Below are 15124 nucleotides of genomic sequence, written 5' to 3'. Positions count from 1 at the left end.
GGGGGGGGGGGGGCACCATAACGAACTTTTGCTATGGGTGAAAATATAAAAAGTGAATAGGTGTTAGTCAATCGTTGTACTTGCCTTCTTCTGATGCCAAGACGGGACTAGTTGAGAGCTATTCACTTTACGAATGTGATGTAGTGAAAAATGCGCAATCGCGTTCGTGTATTCTTTTTAAATGTTTCACATAATTGGTTAACCACGTTTACTGGGTAAATTTTTTTCTCTTGTGGTGGCTGTGCCGGGTCAGGTCGTCGAAAAGATACTAGAAAATTTCTAAAAAACTGCTGAACGGAATTTCCTATTGTAATTTCAAACTGGTAGATAAAAACAATTGATTAAAATCAATTACGTATTATATTAGTGGTGTATATATTATACTGTTACGAAACGTTTATATCCCTTTTTGAATAGTCAAGTCTTTATTTGGAGAAATCTAGTTTTTGATTATATTTTTTTGTTTCATGAATTTCGAAGATGCATATAGTCATCATCAGCCACATGTATGGTATTCATGTATTTGAAATTAATCACAATCGGGTCAGTAGGACATAAATTTTATACATTATCGAGGAATCGGACGAATGTCATCCACAAAAACGTGTCATGAATAACATTAATGTGTATCCTTTTCTGAAGACGTTTTATTTTTGTTAAATATGAATTTCATATTCCATGTAATTGTATATAACCTTAATATCAAAACAGTAACGTCACCATTCCGTTTCCCACAACCAGAGAAGCTGATGTAGCTTATCAAGTATTAAGAGTGGATAACGAACCAAAAAGGAGTGGTGTCACTAAACAACTGACTGTCGAAGGGAATCTTCTTACTGTGTAATTATTCATATATCTATTACTACTTTGGGATATATTAAAAAGATAAAGATAACAAATTAGTATATTATTGAATCATATGTTATATTTGTTTCAGTATATTTTATGGCCAAGAAGCACGCAAGGTACGAGTGGGACTTACATCTTTTTTTGAAAGTTTAATTCTTGTAACTGAAACAATGAAAGAATTAGGACCACCTGAATCTGAATACAGTTATTATTGATTGAACTATGTATTGAATCTTTATAAAACTGTATGAGTGCGTCTCTGACAACTATACCAAAAATTGACGAAATGGCAGAACATACCCCAGCACCTTACAGGCCGAGGGCTGTATATGGGTATGCTTTGTATATTGGATCCAATATATTTTTTATATTGTATCTTGTATGGGCCTTAGTACCAGATTACATTTTACATGAACAGTTAGGACTCACATACTGGCCTTTAAAATATTGGGCTGTAGCTATTCCAATTTGGGGTCTAACTGCTGCAGGGGTATTTGCATTTATTATTTATCCAGCGATTAATATGAGAATGACACCTGATATCGATGACATTAAAACAATCAATGATAAATATTCATTGTCCAATCAAGAAAGAATACCTGGTGGTATCCCACCTGTTTCTGATATTCCCATAACAGAAGTTTGCAGAAAATTGTATTTACCTGATTCAAAAATAAAAAATAGTTAATATGAATATGTTTTGTCTTATGCATCTGATGAATTATTAATCATAATGGCAAAATTAAAAATAACCTGATCGCTTCATTCCTAAAGTATATTGTAATTCAAGCATCGACATCGTTCTTGGTCATTTGGTGTTTTATGCTTTTTTTAATGGAATACAAGAATATCTGAAATCACTTACTGACCAGTTATATAATGAATAAAGTTCTCTGTAACCTCAAATACTATATAACCATTTACAGCATATGGCTTGGACGTGTGTTCAGCAACTAGTGAAAAGTTCTATTTTAAGTTGAAAACAACGGGTGGGACTTTATTTCGCAAAATCAATCAAAGCTCGATTCACAGCAAAATGGAATATTCCGAATCTCAACAGAATGCAATAAACATAAGTTCGCTTATAGAAGAAAAGATTCGTAAAAACGAGAAATTTTATAGTTTTGAGCTTAATCCAGTAAAGGAACGACAGGATCAAATATATGAACGGTTAGTAGAAATTATTTTTGCATCGCATAATAGATATTCCGAATTTTCGAAATTTTCAAGGACTATTTAACATTATTATTTTTGTTAGATTTTTTTCAGAAACAAAGCAATGTTCACCATTATTCTATACAATATCCTGGCACCCCAATATCGCTGGAAAAGAACATGCATCGACGGATCTTATAAAAATTTTACCAAACAATACGCTCTTGCATCTTGTGGGCAGATCTTTAAATAAAGAAAATCTAATAAACATTTTAAAAACAGCCCTCGCCTGTGGTAAGATAAATATTTTTGCGCTGCGAGGTGGTAAGTGTATTTTTAGCCTTATAATACCTGTATCATACAATCCGAGGAGCGGACTGTTTATCAAGATCTTGTCGCCACAAACAGATTCTGGATTAGAAAATGGAGACTTTCTTTACGCAATTGATCTCGTAAAATTTATTAGGTCCAAATTTGGTTCAAAGTTTTCTATATGCGTGGCAGGATATCCTCAAATGCATCCAAACTCTCCGACTAAGGAGCTTGATCTTTTTTACTTAAAGGAAAAAGTATAATTTTAACTGATTACTTTTATATACAGCAAATGAGGGTATAAAACTTTTTATATTTTTTTCGATATACTTCCAGGTTAACGCTGGCGCAAATTTTATTATAACTCAACTGTTTTTCGACGCAAAGGTGTTTATCGACTTTGTCAAAGATTGTAGACGATTTAAAATATTGGTACCAATAATTCCTGGTATATATCCGATACCGAATTTCAAGTCACTCATCAGAATGACGAATATGTGTAAATTAGAAATTCCAAAAAAGGTGTTAGACATTTTGGAACCAATACAGGACAATGATGAGGCAGTCGCCAAATTTGGAATTGATTTAGTGACTAATATGATCAAGGAGATATTTGACAGCAACGTTGCTAATGGATTTCATCTTTTCACTTTTAACAGGTAAATCTACCCTTATCCTCAAAGCGTCAATTGTATTTTTATTCGACTAAAAGAAAATACAAATTGTTAATAACCTGTACCTTTATTTTGCAGATCATTATTAGCTTCGGAAGTATGCAGTCGCGTTGGGTTATCGGTAAATTCAGAAACAAAAATATCCTGATGATAAACTTCATTGATTTATATTATATATACAGATGTATGACTGCTTTTTCAAAAAAGCATATATATATATATATATATATATATATATAGCAATAATATGCAATATAAAAAATACTGTCGATTTCTCTATGAAATTTTAAAAAAATAATTAATAATGGAATCACTTATTAAAATAAGTGGTTCACGTCATGCGTATGTATAATGTACGCATGCTATAATCACTAAAGCAAATAACTGTTAAAGTGTAAACAAAAGTATGTAAAAGGATTTTATTTTTAAGCAAATAATCGTAGATTACAAAAGTTGGAAAATTTTGCTGCGCAGTAACGTACAATTTAACCAAGTATAGAGATATTATACATTTTTTTTAATTCATACAGCAAGTGCGTACACTATTTGCCAGGTTATTCCCTTTGAAATTGTATCAGCCGTAAATTGGCAATTGCAAGTCTAATTAATATTTGTATAAGCCAACCAGCATAAAGTATCAAGAGAAAAAATTAGCAGAGTATTACTAACGCGCATGCGCACAACTAATATATACACGGCGCATGGACGACCTTTCGGCAACGCTCCAGTCTAGTCTGCGCATGCGCGGCGGTGCGAAGTGCGAAGCACAAAGGGGCACCGGATTCAGTCGAGTTGGGCGCCAGAGCTCCACGCAGTCGGTCGGTTGGTTGGTTACAACAAGATACAAGTAAGAAGAGGAAAAACAGCAAGAGAAAGGACGATGGCACTTTTCCGTATTAGCACAAAACGTGTTCTGGAGGTGCAGGTATGTGAGAATGTCTTATAAAATCGTGGAAAGTTGCGCCCGTATGCTCCAGACGTTTCTTTGAATTTCATTAAAGTGCATATACTCTTCCGGTTCGAAAATTCGAATATCCCATTAAGCGTCACATTCGCACGTTACGTTACGGCTTCTCACGTTGTTAATGTCAGCTTAATATCATTGAACAGTCTTAACTCTTTATTTCTTTTTTTCGTAACACTACAAACGTTTCGTTGTTGCGATTTCATTATTCTTACTCGCACGATGTCACGAACAGCTTCTATTCCTGATTGTAGAATGCCGTTTTATCGACCGCTTACCTCGCCCCGGGTTTGCAAAATACCGCTGACTATTATGCGCCGTGTTTCGGGTGATGCGTCCGTTTGCAAGAAAACCCAGAAAATAGGAAAAGGCTGCCATGAATTTTCGATATAGGTATAAATCTTTTACTATGTGCTTCGTACTGTGCAGCTTGTAATAGCTCGGCTATATGCAAATCATTCGGACTCGCTTCTCTAATTTTATTTTCATGACTCCATTTACGCACAGGTGTATCAAGTATATATATATATATATATATATATGCGAATCAAGTTAATAGGAAAAAAACATTACGTGCTTTACGAACTTGCAACTTCAAGCTTTGTGGAAATTATGAAACTTGCTAGAATCAATGGTTATAGTCCTCCATTTACGCACAGGTGTATCAAGTACTATGTGCTTCGTACTGTGCAGCTTGTAATAGCTCGGCTATATGCAAATCATTCGGACTCGCTTCTCTAATTTTATTTTCATGACTCCATTTACGCACAGGTGTATCAAGTATATATATATATATATATATATATGCGAATCAAGTTAATAGGAAAAAAACATTACGTGCTTTACGAACTTGCAACTTCAAGCTTTGTGGAAATTATGAAACTTGCTAGAATCAATGGTTATAGTCGCAAAATCGAGACTCCTTTTCATAGCCTTGTGTTTTATTTTTTTTGCGGAAAGCGCTATTATAATTGCAAGTTGTTAATTGTTATGTAATCGATTTTACAAGTTCCATAAATGCAATTACCCGTTTTTTGAAATTGGTTGATAAAGATGAATGATTATCTTTTGAAAAAATCGTTATCCATGGGACGATCGTTTATTTTTAATTTTTACAAAGCATCGTCTTACCACGCTTGTGTCTCAAAACCTTCTTTATCGGCCGTTTGTGTTTCGCGTACCATGAAAACTCGAATGGGTCGTGTAAGAACGGGCAGTGTCGCGATGTTAATCATCTGTGCGCAAAATCACGCACTGCACTCTGTTATCAGGATGACCTTTTAAAAAATGATACAAAATCGGATTATCGAAAAAAATCCAAAATTAAATTGCAATCTCTACTAATCTCGCCATAAGTAAATAACAGAATACATTTCTTCTTGCCATAACCTACTTGTATAATTTCACGTCTACTGACAAAACTCAGAGACTCGCGATTGATAATACCCACGGTCCCTCCTCATTACATAAGAATTCCATAAGGTTTCTCAAGGTGATAAAAAATCAGCTAATTCTTTTTCCACGGAATTCAAATCAGCAAACAATAAAAATTATGACTCGTGCAAGTCGTAATTGTAAATTTCAAACATTAACGTAATTTTTTGTATCCTATTCGTCAATCCAAGCCTTTCTGCTGCTTTGACACTCTTTCGCGATCCAATAAATGATTTAATTCTGCAAAAGACGAAGATCGTTCGGCGCAAAAGGAAAAATGCCAGCCAAAGGACGCCATGACGTTTCTACGTCCCTTTTTACGTGGCGTCGGATCGTCACTTTGCTTTACATGCTTCGGAATAGAGAAATGGAACAAGGTCGAGCGGAGAAGCATTCTTACAAATTCACCCAGACTTTAATATAGACTTACTTGAAGAGAAAGCAATGTGATTTTGCAAGCTGCTCTAAATTTAGCTGTCATTCGAGGGCATAAAACTGCTTCGCTCTCTTGATCCACATACAAACCAGGTTCTGCCTCGAGTACCCATCGTCTTTTTCATTTCGTCTTCTTATACTCGTAGGAAGGTATCTCAGCAGCATTTCTCACCTGAGTCTGTTCTCTCTTTACGTCATAACATAGCATAACATAGCATAACATGGTTTAGATAATATTAACGAGCAGTACGTAGTCTCGTGAAAACTTTTTGAAATAACTGTACAGCTCAGGTGGACATAAACCATTTGGGTAACCGCCATGTTTATCAACAAGCAGTCGTACCAGGACGCTCTAAAATATCGAATTGATCCTTAAGAAGATTTTAATATTTAACAACAAAAAATATACAATTTTTGAATAATGCATTGTTACAACAGAAGGAGCCCGCGAATGCCCCAGGAAAAAGTATATATATATATATATATATTTGTCATGAAGAAAATAAAGTCGAGTCCGTAAGTGAAAGGTTGATGGCATAATGAAAGGGACACACGACGGTTATAAAAAGTTGGCGGGAATGTATAATTTAAAAAATATTCTAACAGCTAACTTACGAACGGTGCGTAAAACGTTTTCAACTAGATCAAACGAATGGGAAGATTTGGCAGATCTCAATTTTCTGTCTGACCTCTAAACGACTCACCTATTATCTAACTAGCACCTACCCACAGCCATACTCACGCGCGCTTCTTGGCCTTCTTCTTCTCGCGTAACGAACTATTTCAGAAGTCTTCTTTCCTTTAGACTTCTATCCCACAGTCTTGCTACTCCGTTAACCAGACCTTGTTACATCAATACGTTAATCAACACCGTTGAAACGAGCGTTCCTAAATATCCTCGATGCCCAATGACAATCCATTGATTTGAATATCTCGAAAAAAGAAAATATTGACGCGTTACTAACTTCGTAGCATAGATACCGATCGATGAGTCCCTTGTAATTATTTAACTAGACTAATAATTGCGCTAATAATCTCAACATCGACATCGCAATTATTATCGTACAATAAACAATTAGACAACGCGTATAGCGTCTCACCAACTTCGATAATGATTTCAGTTGAAATTTCAAGAACCCATATTTCCCTTACTCGGCGACGCTATCAATGTAGCTCGTATATTATTTGATTATTTGAAAATATATTTGAGTATCCTACGAGTGTTCGCGAACGTGGGATTTTGAGCAGGAAAAATTTGAAATTTTTAACAAGCTTCCTTTCGAGTTTCCTCCAGTTCGAAGTGAAGCGTCGTTCGAAGTTTTATGCGGCGATCATGACGACCGTTGAAAATTCAGTTGATCGGTGTCTGCCAGGATGATTGTTCCGACACCAACCAATTATTTCATACTTCGAGATAACTAGATAATTCTAGAGGATAACCTCCGGGACTCGTATGATTATACCGAACGTGCCCTTCGCACGTTAAGTCTAGTAATGTTACGCAACGCGCGATAATGTGCGATATCGCTGCGACGAAAGTTTCGTGTCACGTATACAATGAATTAAAGGCTCGTCTCATAGCGTATCGATATCGACGGATAAGAGCGGGTGAGAGACGTTGATTGAAAATTGTTTAAGGTCAGTAGAAGCAATGGGGTTTGATGGGTAATATTGATAAAAATTATTAAATAACATTGAAGAGCGGTATCATCGACTTATAAACTTAGTCGAGGATTTTTATTAACTTTTTTATTTTTTTATGACATTTCTTATATTGCTAGTAGTATATGTATAGTCTCTTTTTCATTTCGTTCGAACCGTTCGAATATTTTACGACAATTTTGAATGTTGGGTCTATACAGGAGATGTTAACGGTACTTTTGGCATCTTTGTTAGGTTATGTACAATAGGTTTATACCCATGAGGGGGTAAGTCTGGGATCTATGGGAATTGGGAAAAGTAGTAAGAAAGTGAAAAGTTGTACGACGGGTACAGTAACTGATAAAAGTTTTCTTCTTTGAAAATTAAAAATATTTCTATGGTATCTGTACTTATTTTTTTTAAGTGGTCAAATATGTAAATACACGTAATCACCTGAGCTCTCTTAGGATTACGTATGACTGTGGGTAAATGAATTTCGTGACGCGTGAACACAATTCCGGCGAGTGTATATAGGTATACGCGTATAGTACATCAAAATAAAAATGCGGGAACCAGGAATGACGTCAAGAGCGACGAAGACGGCGTACCACGTGCTCTTACGAATCTTATAAGTTGGCTGAGCCCCATCAAAATTGATTTGATACAATTTCTAAGACTTTAGACCTCGAGACTTATCTTATCAGTTCCAGACGTCACGCCTCGAATTAATTATGAGATAGCGCCTGATGATTTTTTTGCACAAATTTTCCGTCAGGTAAAACTCGTGACATGATAAATTGAATGATTTCAAAAAGTTTGCATTTCGCTTCGAACGGTTGGTATACCTGATTTTCATACTTTGTTCACAGCCGTTACTGCAGGTTTCGTTCGAACTTTATGAACCAATTGAATTTCTCTATACGTATTATAGGTCGAAGGATCTTTTGTTATTTCTCATTAAAACGCGAATGTGGAATAGATCTAATCGGTTTTCTCGATTAATTTCATAACGGATTTCGGTTAAAGGAAAATTACTGAAAGTAATTGCGGCTCTTGAAAACCCGTTACCCGAGACTTTGTACACTAATGAAACATTGCAATTGTCTCCTCTTTCGCCTTTACTGCGTGTCTATTTCCAGCTGTTTTTTTGCGCGTTTAAAAGTTTTTTTTATTTCCCCCCATAGATGTTGGTGTATCGTAAATCATACATCATCGTAATTATTTAACCCAACGACTTATTGGCTGCCTCGCGAGATCTTCATGACGCTCGGTATCTGCCTGTAAAGTTTCTCGTGCAGTTGAACGAAACGTCGTAAAGTGTGTTAAGGAACCTTCGCAGGTTAATCGTACATATAAAAATGCAGACCGCTGATTGGCCGAAACTGCCGAATACTGACCAATGAGAAGCCTGATCTTCCAACTGGCACGGCTAAGCCGACTAACCTGGCAGGATTCTTATAGTCGACGACAATGGAACTTGCAGTCCAACTATGCACTGTGGAAACAGACTTGATACATCCGCTTCTATAATTTAATCTGATATTCTAACATCGCGACACAATATGCATGCTCGGTTTATCGACCAGGAGCGAAATGACACTTGTCGAGAGTATAGAGCTTTTCACGTCAATAAAATTCCACGACACTGATAATAATAATATCGTTGAAAGGTTATGATTATTATGAAATTTTTAGTGGGATTCGTAAAAATTCGTTTTGTACTGGTTGATCACGCAAACGATTAATTGACGTGTTGAGTTATTTTCTAAAAATAAACTTATTTATCTGCATTTAAACGTGGGAGCATTGTATTGACCGACGATAAGCAACAAGTTTACGGATATCGATTACTCGAATGTGTTTGACTTTCGACTGACGGTAAGGGTTACGAAATTGTATGGTATTTACTATCCCTTCGTATTATTAGAGCACACTTGGCCTCTTTCCAAGTTTAATATAACCTCTGTCGCAAAACATTACGTTTCTTCATAACGTATTGGCGTATTTGATTGAATTTCATGATGAATTTAAAGATTCACTTGAGAATTGCCACGTGTTTGTTGGTTATGTTGCGCAATGCCCGTATTAGCATGGACGGTTTGAAATTGCTTATGTAAGTAGAAGGCAGTAGCTGTAAATGAATTGATGAAATTTGCTATTCGGCATATCGAATCCAACGGAATGACAGATAAGAGAGACTCCTGCTTGCTGCGCCTTTGAGAAAATGTCGACGCTGATCGCATTCCTTGAAGCAATAGATTGCGACTGTGTGTAAGGTTGCAGTACTTGTTTGAGATATGTGCAAAAATCAAAGAATTTTTGTGCTCGGGATGCTCCGAGCAATGTAGATTCGTTGATAAGAGTCTCTGTGATAAAAAAAAAATTCCTGTATCGGTCGGAACGAATGCATTATGGGATTAATGAGTGGTATTTATTTATTGTCAACTTAACGAATATTTCTTTATCGAGCCTGCCGTTTAATTAGCACGTATTGTGGGATACGGTAATTATAACTAATTGCCAGGTGTATATTGACAACGATAAAGAATTTTGTTAAGGTTGTACGACCTTCGAATTCTACGCCACTGCATAGGCCTTAGAAGAACGCCACTGAATTCCTGAAGCCCATTCTGCCCCAGTTACCCGGATATCCTCTACACCGCGGTCCACTTTTACGAATAACAATCAATAAACTGGAATCTGTCCGCAGAATTTTCCACAAAGATATTTGTATTAATTTTTTTTTCTTGATAAAAAGAAACACGAAGTTACGAAAAGTCTTATATTTCCTCGTACAAGAAACGATGGAAAATTCCAAGGAACACGGTTAAGGTTGCCACTAGTGTAATTTGTATCAGCAACACGCAGGTCGTAATTGATCACGAAGATCCATCGAGTTCCGTTTTCTGAGGAGTTAGTCATGTCCAGCAGTGTCCTCGAAGATCTTGCACTTTTACAGACTCGAAACTGCCAGAGAGGTTATGTAGTCGCACGCGTTTCTTATTTCTGTTATTTTTTCCCCTCTTAATCTACTCGTTTCTCATGGACATTTCCGCGAACGGCACGCACGCAGATAATCAGATGTGCACTTTGACCTCGGCGACTTCACGCCTCAGGACGTATATAATGACTGATCGCCTATCTCTGCATCTTTATCGCACTCGATTCAAATAGTGTACTAATCTCATCGATGGGTCGGGCACTTTGACAGGAGTGACGTGACCGCACTCAACCTTCGAATTCGCCACTGGCATATGCATTGTGCGTGTTATCAATAGTCACGTGTAGCAATTGTGTACTATGTCCTCACGATTCGTTATGGTAACAGCGGATCGGTCGAACCCTCTGGAGCCACGTGGCGCCAACAAAGCGGTAAAACGCGAAATAAGCTTGCGCGTCGTATTTGAAATTTAAATACGTGCGTAACGGTCGCTTTTGCTCGAACGATACAAGGCAGTTACGTAACTCATGTATAATTACGAGTGGCAGACGTCAGTCAAGTATATCGAGGATATCGATTTCGACTTACATCCGGAAGTTTTTAGGTGACCGGAAGCAAATGGTGAAATTTGAGGTTAACCCGAGAGTGGTCACGTGAGGTATCCGAGACACCTCAGACCGAATGCTTCTTTAACGGGGAAATAAAATCGCGCTGTCATTAACTGGTTAAAGATAATTGTACGTTAATTCTTGGCAAGTAATGCGCAGTGGTGCCTGACAAGGATGGGATGCGTATGATTATGTTGAAGGTAGCGATAAGTGTACGTTGGATCAATGTCAATTTTTATAGACTTGTATTTTCTTTATTTTTACAGAAGATAAGCTCCACGAATCTCCTAAGACCTTTGTCCGATGCATCCACCGACCTGAAGAAAGTCCTCAATGAGAAGGTACCTCAGGAACAGGAACGTGTGAAGGCTTTTCGCAAGAGTCATGGCTCCACCAAAGTCGGAGACGTCACTGTCGACATGGTGAGGGAAATACACCGATTGATTTTAAGAAGTCGTACGACGAGGGATCATCTCTTTAAGAATAAGTACACGTGATAGGAATCGGCCAGGCCTGATTTTCCTTATCACGCGTAACGATAGCGTTTCGACTCGCACGCGTCTCTATCAAGAAAATTGTATATAAGAGTAACGTGTTGGTATAACGTAGCATTGCCATTGAGCTTACGTTATCTCGGTCAAACTAAACTGGCAGGGGCTGGTCCAGAATATGTGTTATCTGTAGCTGTTATCATTTGTCTCATGTGGACCAGTCGACTAGTACGTGCTCTGGTGCCCTGGTAACCTTGAAATTTTGACAGAATTCGTAGAGTCATTGTAAATTATCCTCTTAAAGGGGTGATTAGCAAATTTTTGTGCGATAAGATGGACCACCAAAATGGGTATGCACTGCATGACTAGTATGTGCAACCACGATGAGTCTGTGTCGAAGCAAATTGCCAAATGGCGTTTGTCTTATAGTTTTGAGGCTTTTGTCGTCATTATTCGTATGTACCATATCATGGTGTCTAGATTTATTTTGATTATCAGTTAATTAATATATATATATATTTTTTGTATTTATCGAAACTTAATTGGCTATGGAGGAATTGCAAAGGAATCAATAGAGAGAGAGGAAGAAGTTCTCTTGTCGCGAGATAGATCTTTCGTCATAGCATGTCTGCGTCGTGTGATGACAGAGTGCTGTACTCGGTCGTGACATACAAGGAGTTTTATCGTAGTTTGTTTATCTCAAGATGTACGCATTTGTTTTAATAATTAAATACTTATCACATTATGCAGCCATGGTCCTGGACAGTATTTCGATATTATAGTTAACGTCCAACGAAGGAGTTAGTTTTATTTGTTTCCAAATTGAATTGAGTAAACCATTGTTGTGCAGATGTACGGAGGCATGCGCGGTATCAAGGGTCTGGTATGGGAGCCTTCGGTCCTGGACCCGGAAGAGGGTATCCGTTTCCGTGGAAAGTCGATACCCGAGTGCCAGAAACTCCTGCCGAAGGCACCTGGTGGCGCCGAACCTCTTCCCGAGGGTCTCTTCTGGCTCCTGATCACCGGTGACGTGCCGACCGACGCTCAAGTTAAGGCTATCTCTCAGGAGTGGGCCGCTAGGAGCTCATTGCCAAGTCACGTCGTTAAGACCTTGAACGACCTTCCGAAGAACATCCACCCCATGACCCAATTCTCGGCTGCCATCACTCTACTCAACAGCGAGAGTGAATTCGTCAAGGCCTACGGCAGCGGAGTTCACAAGAGCAAATACTGGGAGAGCGTCTACGAAGACTCGATGAACCTGATCGCCAAGCTGCCCGGAGTAGCTGCTACCATCTACAGAAATACTTATAAGGACGGCAAGGGTCTTGGCTCTGTCGACTCTGGCAAGGACTGGTCCTGGAACTTTGCAAATATGTTGGGTTACGACAATCCTCAATTTATCGAACTTTTACGTCTCTACCTGACCATCCACTCTGATCACGAAGGTGGCAATGTCTCTGCTCACACAACCCACTTGGTCGGGTCTGCCCTATCTGACCCGTACTTGTCCTTCGCGGCCGGTATGAACGGCTTGGCTGGACCTCTTCACGGTCTCGCTAACCAGGAAGTCTTGGTGTGGCTGCAAAAGCTGCGCGCCAAGGTCGGAGACAATCCTAGCGACGAGAAGCTCAAGGACTTCATTTGGAGTACGTTAAAGAGTGGACAGGTCGTACCAGGATATGGTCACGCCGTCCTTAGAAAGACTGATCCCAGATACACCTGCCAGAGGGAGTTTGCACTTAAGCACTTGCCCGAGGACAGCCTCTTCAAGGTCAGTTTTCCCTGTTATATTAATCTCGCGTAACAATCGTTGAAACATTACTTTACGTAGCGACTGATGAACTTTTTTATTTTGATCTTCGTAGCTGGTATCTCAAGTCTACAAGGTCGTTCCTCCCATTCTCCTTGAAACTGGCAAGGTGAAGAACCCCTGGCCCAACGTGGATGCCCACTCTGGTGTCCTTCTGCAATACTATGGAATGAAGGAGATGAACTACTACACCGTCCTCTTCGGAGTGTCCCGTGCTCTTGGTGTTCTCGCATCCTTGGTATGGGACCGCGCTCTTGGTCTGCCAATCGAAAGGCCCAAGTCACTGAGCACCGATCTCCTCATAAAGGCCGTCAAGGCCTAAGCGCGTCATCCTTATTTATATAAATTAATCGTCGCGAAAAATCGTTGACATCGTTAGTCACATTTGAGCTCGGCGACGGCAAACTCAGGATGCTCACTTTTATATCGTTATCAAATGATAGAGAAACAACAATACGAATTTTAAAGGGCTGCGAGGAATTTCCGAAGAAGTGCCAAGCGTGTTTCGAATCGAACATCAGCCTAATGTTATCGTATAATCATCTGTTATCCAAAAAAAAAGGTAGGGAAACTAGCGAACTCGTTTCACAAAGAAAAAAGCGTTCAAAGTCGTTCCCGTTGTCTTTCCTAACGTTAAGCAAAAGGAACAAACTGAACGTTCAGTCGAACTCGTAACCCAAGTCATCATCTTAATCAGGTGTCCATGAGGTCATCACTGCCTTGTCTGGTGCCTGTTTTACTTTCTTAACGTACAATCGTATTTAAAATATGCACCAGATCGGACTTCGTGGGTTGGTGTCGCCATTGAAAATGTTGATTGCCGCACGCATGTCGTGTCTGTTGTATATCATAGAGTACGCTACGAAAACGATAGTCGACAATACAGGTGGTGATAGGGAAGAGTTAGAGGTGTGACATTTAGTATTCATCAAGCAAACGTAACGTATTAAAGTCACACGTTTGATTGTTATTGCTTTAGGAACGTAGAGAATCGTGTCGTATAAGCAACTTGTATCCAGGGTCATCGGAGAGCTTCCCCGGGAAGAATTGTTCCAAGTAACTGGAATGATTAGCTCGAACGAAGCAAAAGGTTGCTCGTCGCCCCAATCATTAGAAAGAGTTTGATTGTCGAACAGAACCTGGTGATGAACGTAGCGTTGTTAGTTTTCCTTGACATTGTATGTACCGTGTATCATCCTCAGGAAATCCATTGACATTGACTAGCGTTATTTAAATGCCAGTACTCGTACAGACTCATGTTACTGTTACACACTGTAGGCACGCGCCAATCTAAGTTAACAGGATACTTAAATAATTCTAAGACAACCATTGGCTATTGGACGCGTGATAATAGGGTGATAACGAGAGTTAATCCACTGATCTCTGATACTCAGGCTAACACATATTTGGCTAATTTTATGATAATTGCGTAAAAAGAAAATCAGTATCGTAAGGACGTCGCGATACTCGTTACTTCACCACCTTTTGAAATTTATAACATTATTCCCCCTAGGTCTAATTGCCAATGCGTCCTCAATGCCTATGTTTGCATTGCCTGCTGTTTTTAGATCCTGGAGATTACTGATCAGACGATCCCCGAACGTTTAATTGTTAAGTTGTAACAATCCCTGTGCTAAGTGTCAGGATGGTGACCAGTGGTAGATCCATTGTCGCGAGAATGAGTGAGTGTGTGCGATACTTTATATTTAACGAAAAGTAAAAAGAAAATAAATAGAAATCCTATAAAACCATATTTGCAGATATTTCTTATTTACCCTCGGATACAAAAAATTCCTAAAATGGATTG

General features: G+C 38.6%; 4 protein-coding genes across 8 annotated transcripts; all 4 read left to right on the top strand.

Annotated features, from left to right (window-relative positions):
* The first annotated feature begins 175 nt into the window (after positions 1-175).
* Positions 176-1069, top strand: LOC107270040. Of its 2 annotated transcripts, XM_025087439.1 has the most exons (4): positions 176-323; positions 481-626; positions 712-840; positions 938-1069. In XM_025087439.1, exons 2-4 carry the CDS (start codon positions 610-612, stop codon positions 1062-1064), a joined length of 273 nt encoding a protein of 90 aa, XP_024943207.1. In that variant the 5' UTR covers positions 176-323; positions 481-609; the 3' UTR covers positions 1065-1069. The 2 variants fall into 2 exon arrangements, with proteins under 2 accessions (XP_024943207.1, XP_015600142.1); XM_015744656.2 differs by lacking the exon at positions 176-323 and having other exon boundaries at positions 388-626.
* Positions 1023-1543, top strand: LOC107270038 (phosphatidylinositol N-acetylglucosaminyltransferase subunit P). Its single transcript, XM_015744653.2, has one exon. The coding sequence runs from the start codon at positions 1097-1099 to the stop codon at positions 1535-1537; it is 441 nt and encodes a 146-aa protein (XP_015600139.1). The 5' UTR covers positions 1023-1096; the 3' UTR covers positions 1538-1543.
* On the top strand, positions 1051-3515 carry LOC107270032 (methylenetetrahydrofolate reductase). Of its 3 annotated transcripts, none has more exons than XM_025087437.1 (6): positions 1051-1182; positions 1776-2019; positions 2108-2298; positions 2413-2573; positions 2653-2975; positions 3069-3515. In XM_025087437.1, the coding sequence occupies exons 1-6, from the start codon at positions 1179-1181 to the stop codon at positions 3136-3138; spliced, it is 993 nt and encodes a 330-aa protein (XP_024943205.1). In that variant the 5' UTR covers positions 1051-1178; the 3' UTR covers positions 3139-3515. The 3 variants fall into 3 exon arrangements, with proteins under 3 accessions (XP_024943205.1, XP_015600130.1, XP_015600129.1); XM_015744644.2 differs by having other exon boundaries at positions 2108-2328; XM_015744643.2 differs by having other exon boundaries at positions 2108-2573.
* A 212-nt stretch (positions 3516-3727) lies between these two features.
* LOC107270028 (probable citrate synthase 2, mitochondrial) lies at positions 3728-15070 on the top strand. Of its 2 annotated transcripts, none has more exons than XM_015744637.2 (4): positions 3728-3915; positions 11280-11435; positions 12355-13278; positions 13373-15070. In XM_015744637.2, the coding sequence occupies exons 1-4, from the start codon at positions 3871-3873 to the stop codon at positions 13637-13639; spliced, it is 1392 nt and encodes a 463-aa protein (XP_015600123.1). In that variant the 5' UTR covers positions 3728-3870; the 3' UTR covers positions 13640-15070. The 2 variants fall into 2 exon arrangements, with proteins under 2 accessions (XP_015600123.1, XP_024943203.1); XM_025087435.1 differs by lacking the exon at positions 3728-3915 and adding an exon at positions 11190-11213.
* Positions 15071-15124: the final 54 nt, after the last annotated feature.

The sequence above is a fragment of the Cephus cinctus genome, unplaced genomic scaffold (assembly GCF_000341935.2).
Source record: "Cephus cinctus unplaced genomic scaffold, Ccin1 Ccin1_scaffold0696, whole genome shotgun sequence".
In the NCBI taxonomy this organism is placed as follows: Eukaryota; Metazoa; Arthropoda; class Insecta; order Hymenoptera; family Cephidae; genus Cephus; species Cephus cinctus.
Note: the sequence above shows the minus strand (reverse complement) of the source record. Positions and strands in the feature narration are given on the sequence as shown.

What these genes read in the sequence shown, in the direction of transcription:
- LOC107270032 (XM_015744643.2), top strand. An exon ending in CAGGATCAAATATATGAACG is followed by an intron (nt 2,020 to 2,107) that starts GTTAGTAGAAAT and finishes TATTTTTGTTAG; the next exon opens with ATTTTTTTCAGAAACAAAGC. An exon ending in CATCTTTTCACTTTTAACAG is followed by an intron (nt 2,976 to 3,068) that starts GTAAATCTACCC and finishes TTTATTTTGCAG; the next exon opens with ATCATTATTAGCTTCGGAAG.
- LOC107270028 (XM_015744637.2), top strand. Translation starts at nt 3,871, where the DNA reads ATGGCACTTTTCCGTATTAGCACAAAACGTGTTCTGGAGGTGCAG. An exon ending in GAGACGTCACTGTCGACATG is followed by an intron (nt 11,436 to 12,354) that starts GTGAGGGAAATA and finishes ATTGTTGTGCAG; the next exon opens with ATGTACGGAGGCATGCGCGG. An exon ending in CCGAGGACAGCCTCTTCAAG is followed by an intron (nt 13,279 to 13,372) that starts GTCAGTTTTCCC and finishes TGATCTTCGTAG; the next exon opens with CTGGTATCTCAAGTCTACAA.
- LOC107270040 (XM_025087439.1), top strand. An exon ending in GAAGGGAATCTTCTTACTGT is followed by an intron (nt 841 to 937) that starts GTAATTATTCAT and finishes TATTTGTTTCAG; the next exon opens with TATATTTTATGGCCAAGAAG.
- LOC107270038 (XM_015744653.2), top strand. Translation starts at nt 1,097, where the DNA reads ATGAGTGCGTCTCTGACAACTATACCAAAAATTGACGAAATGGCAGAA.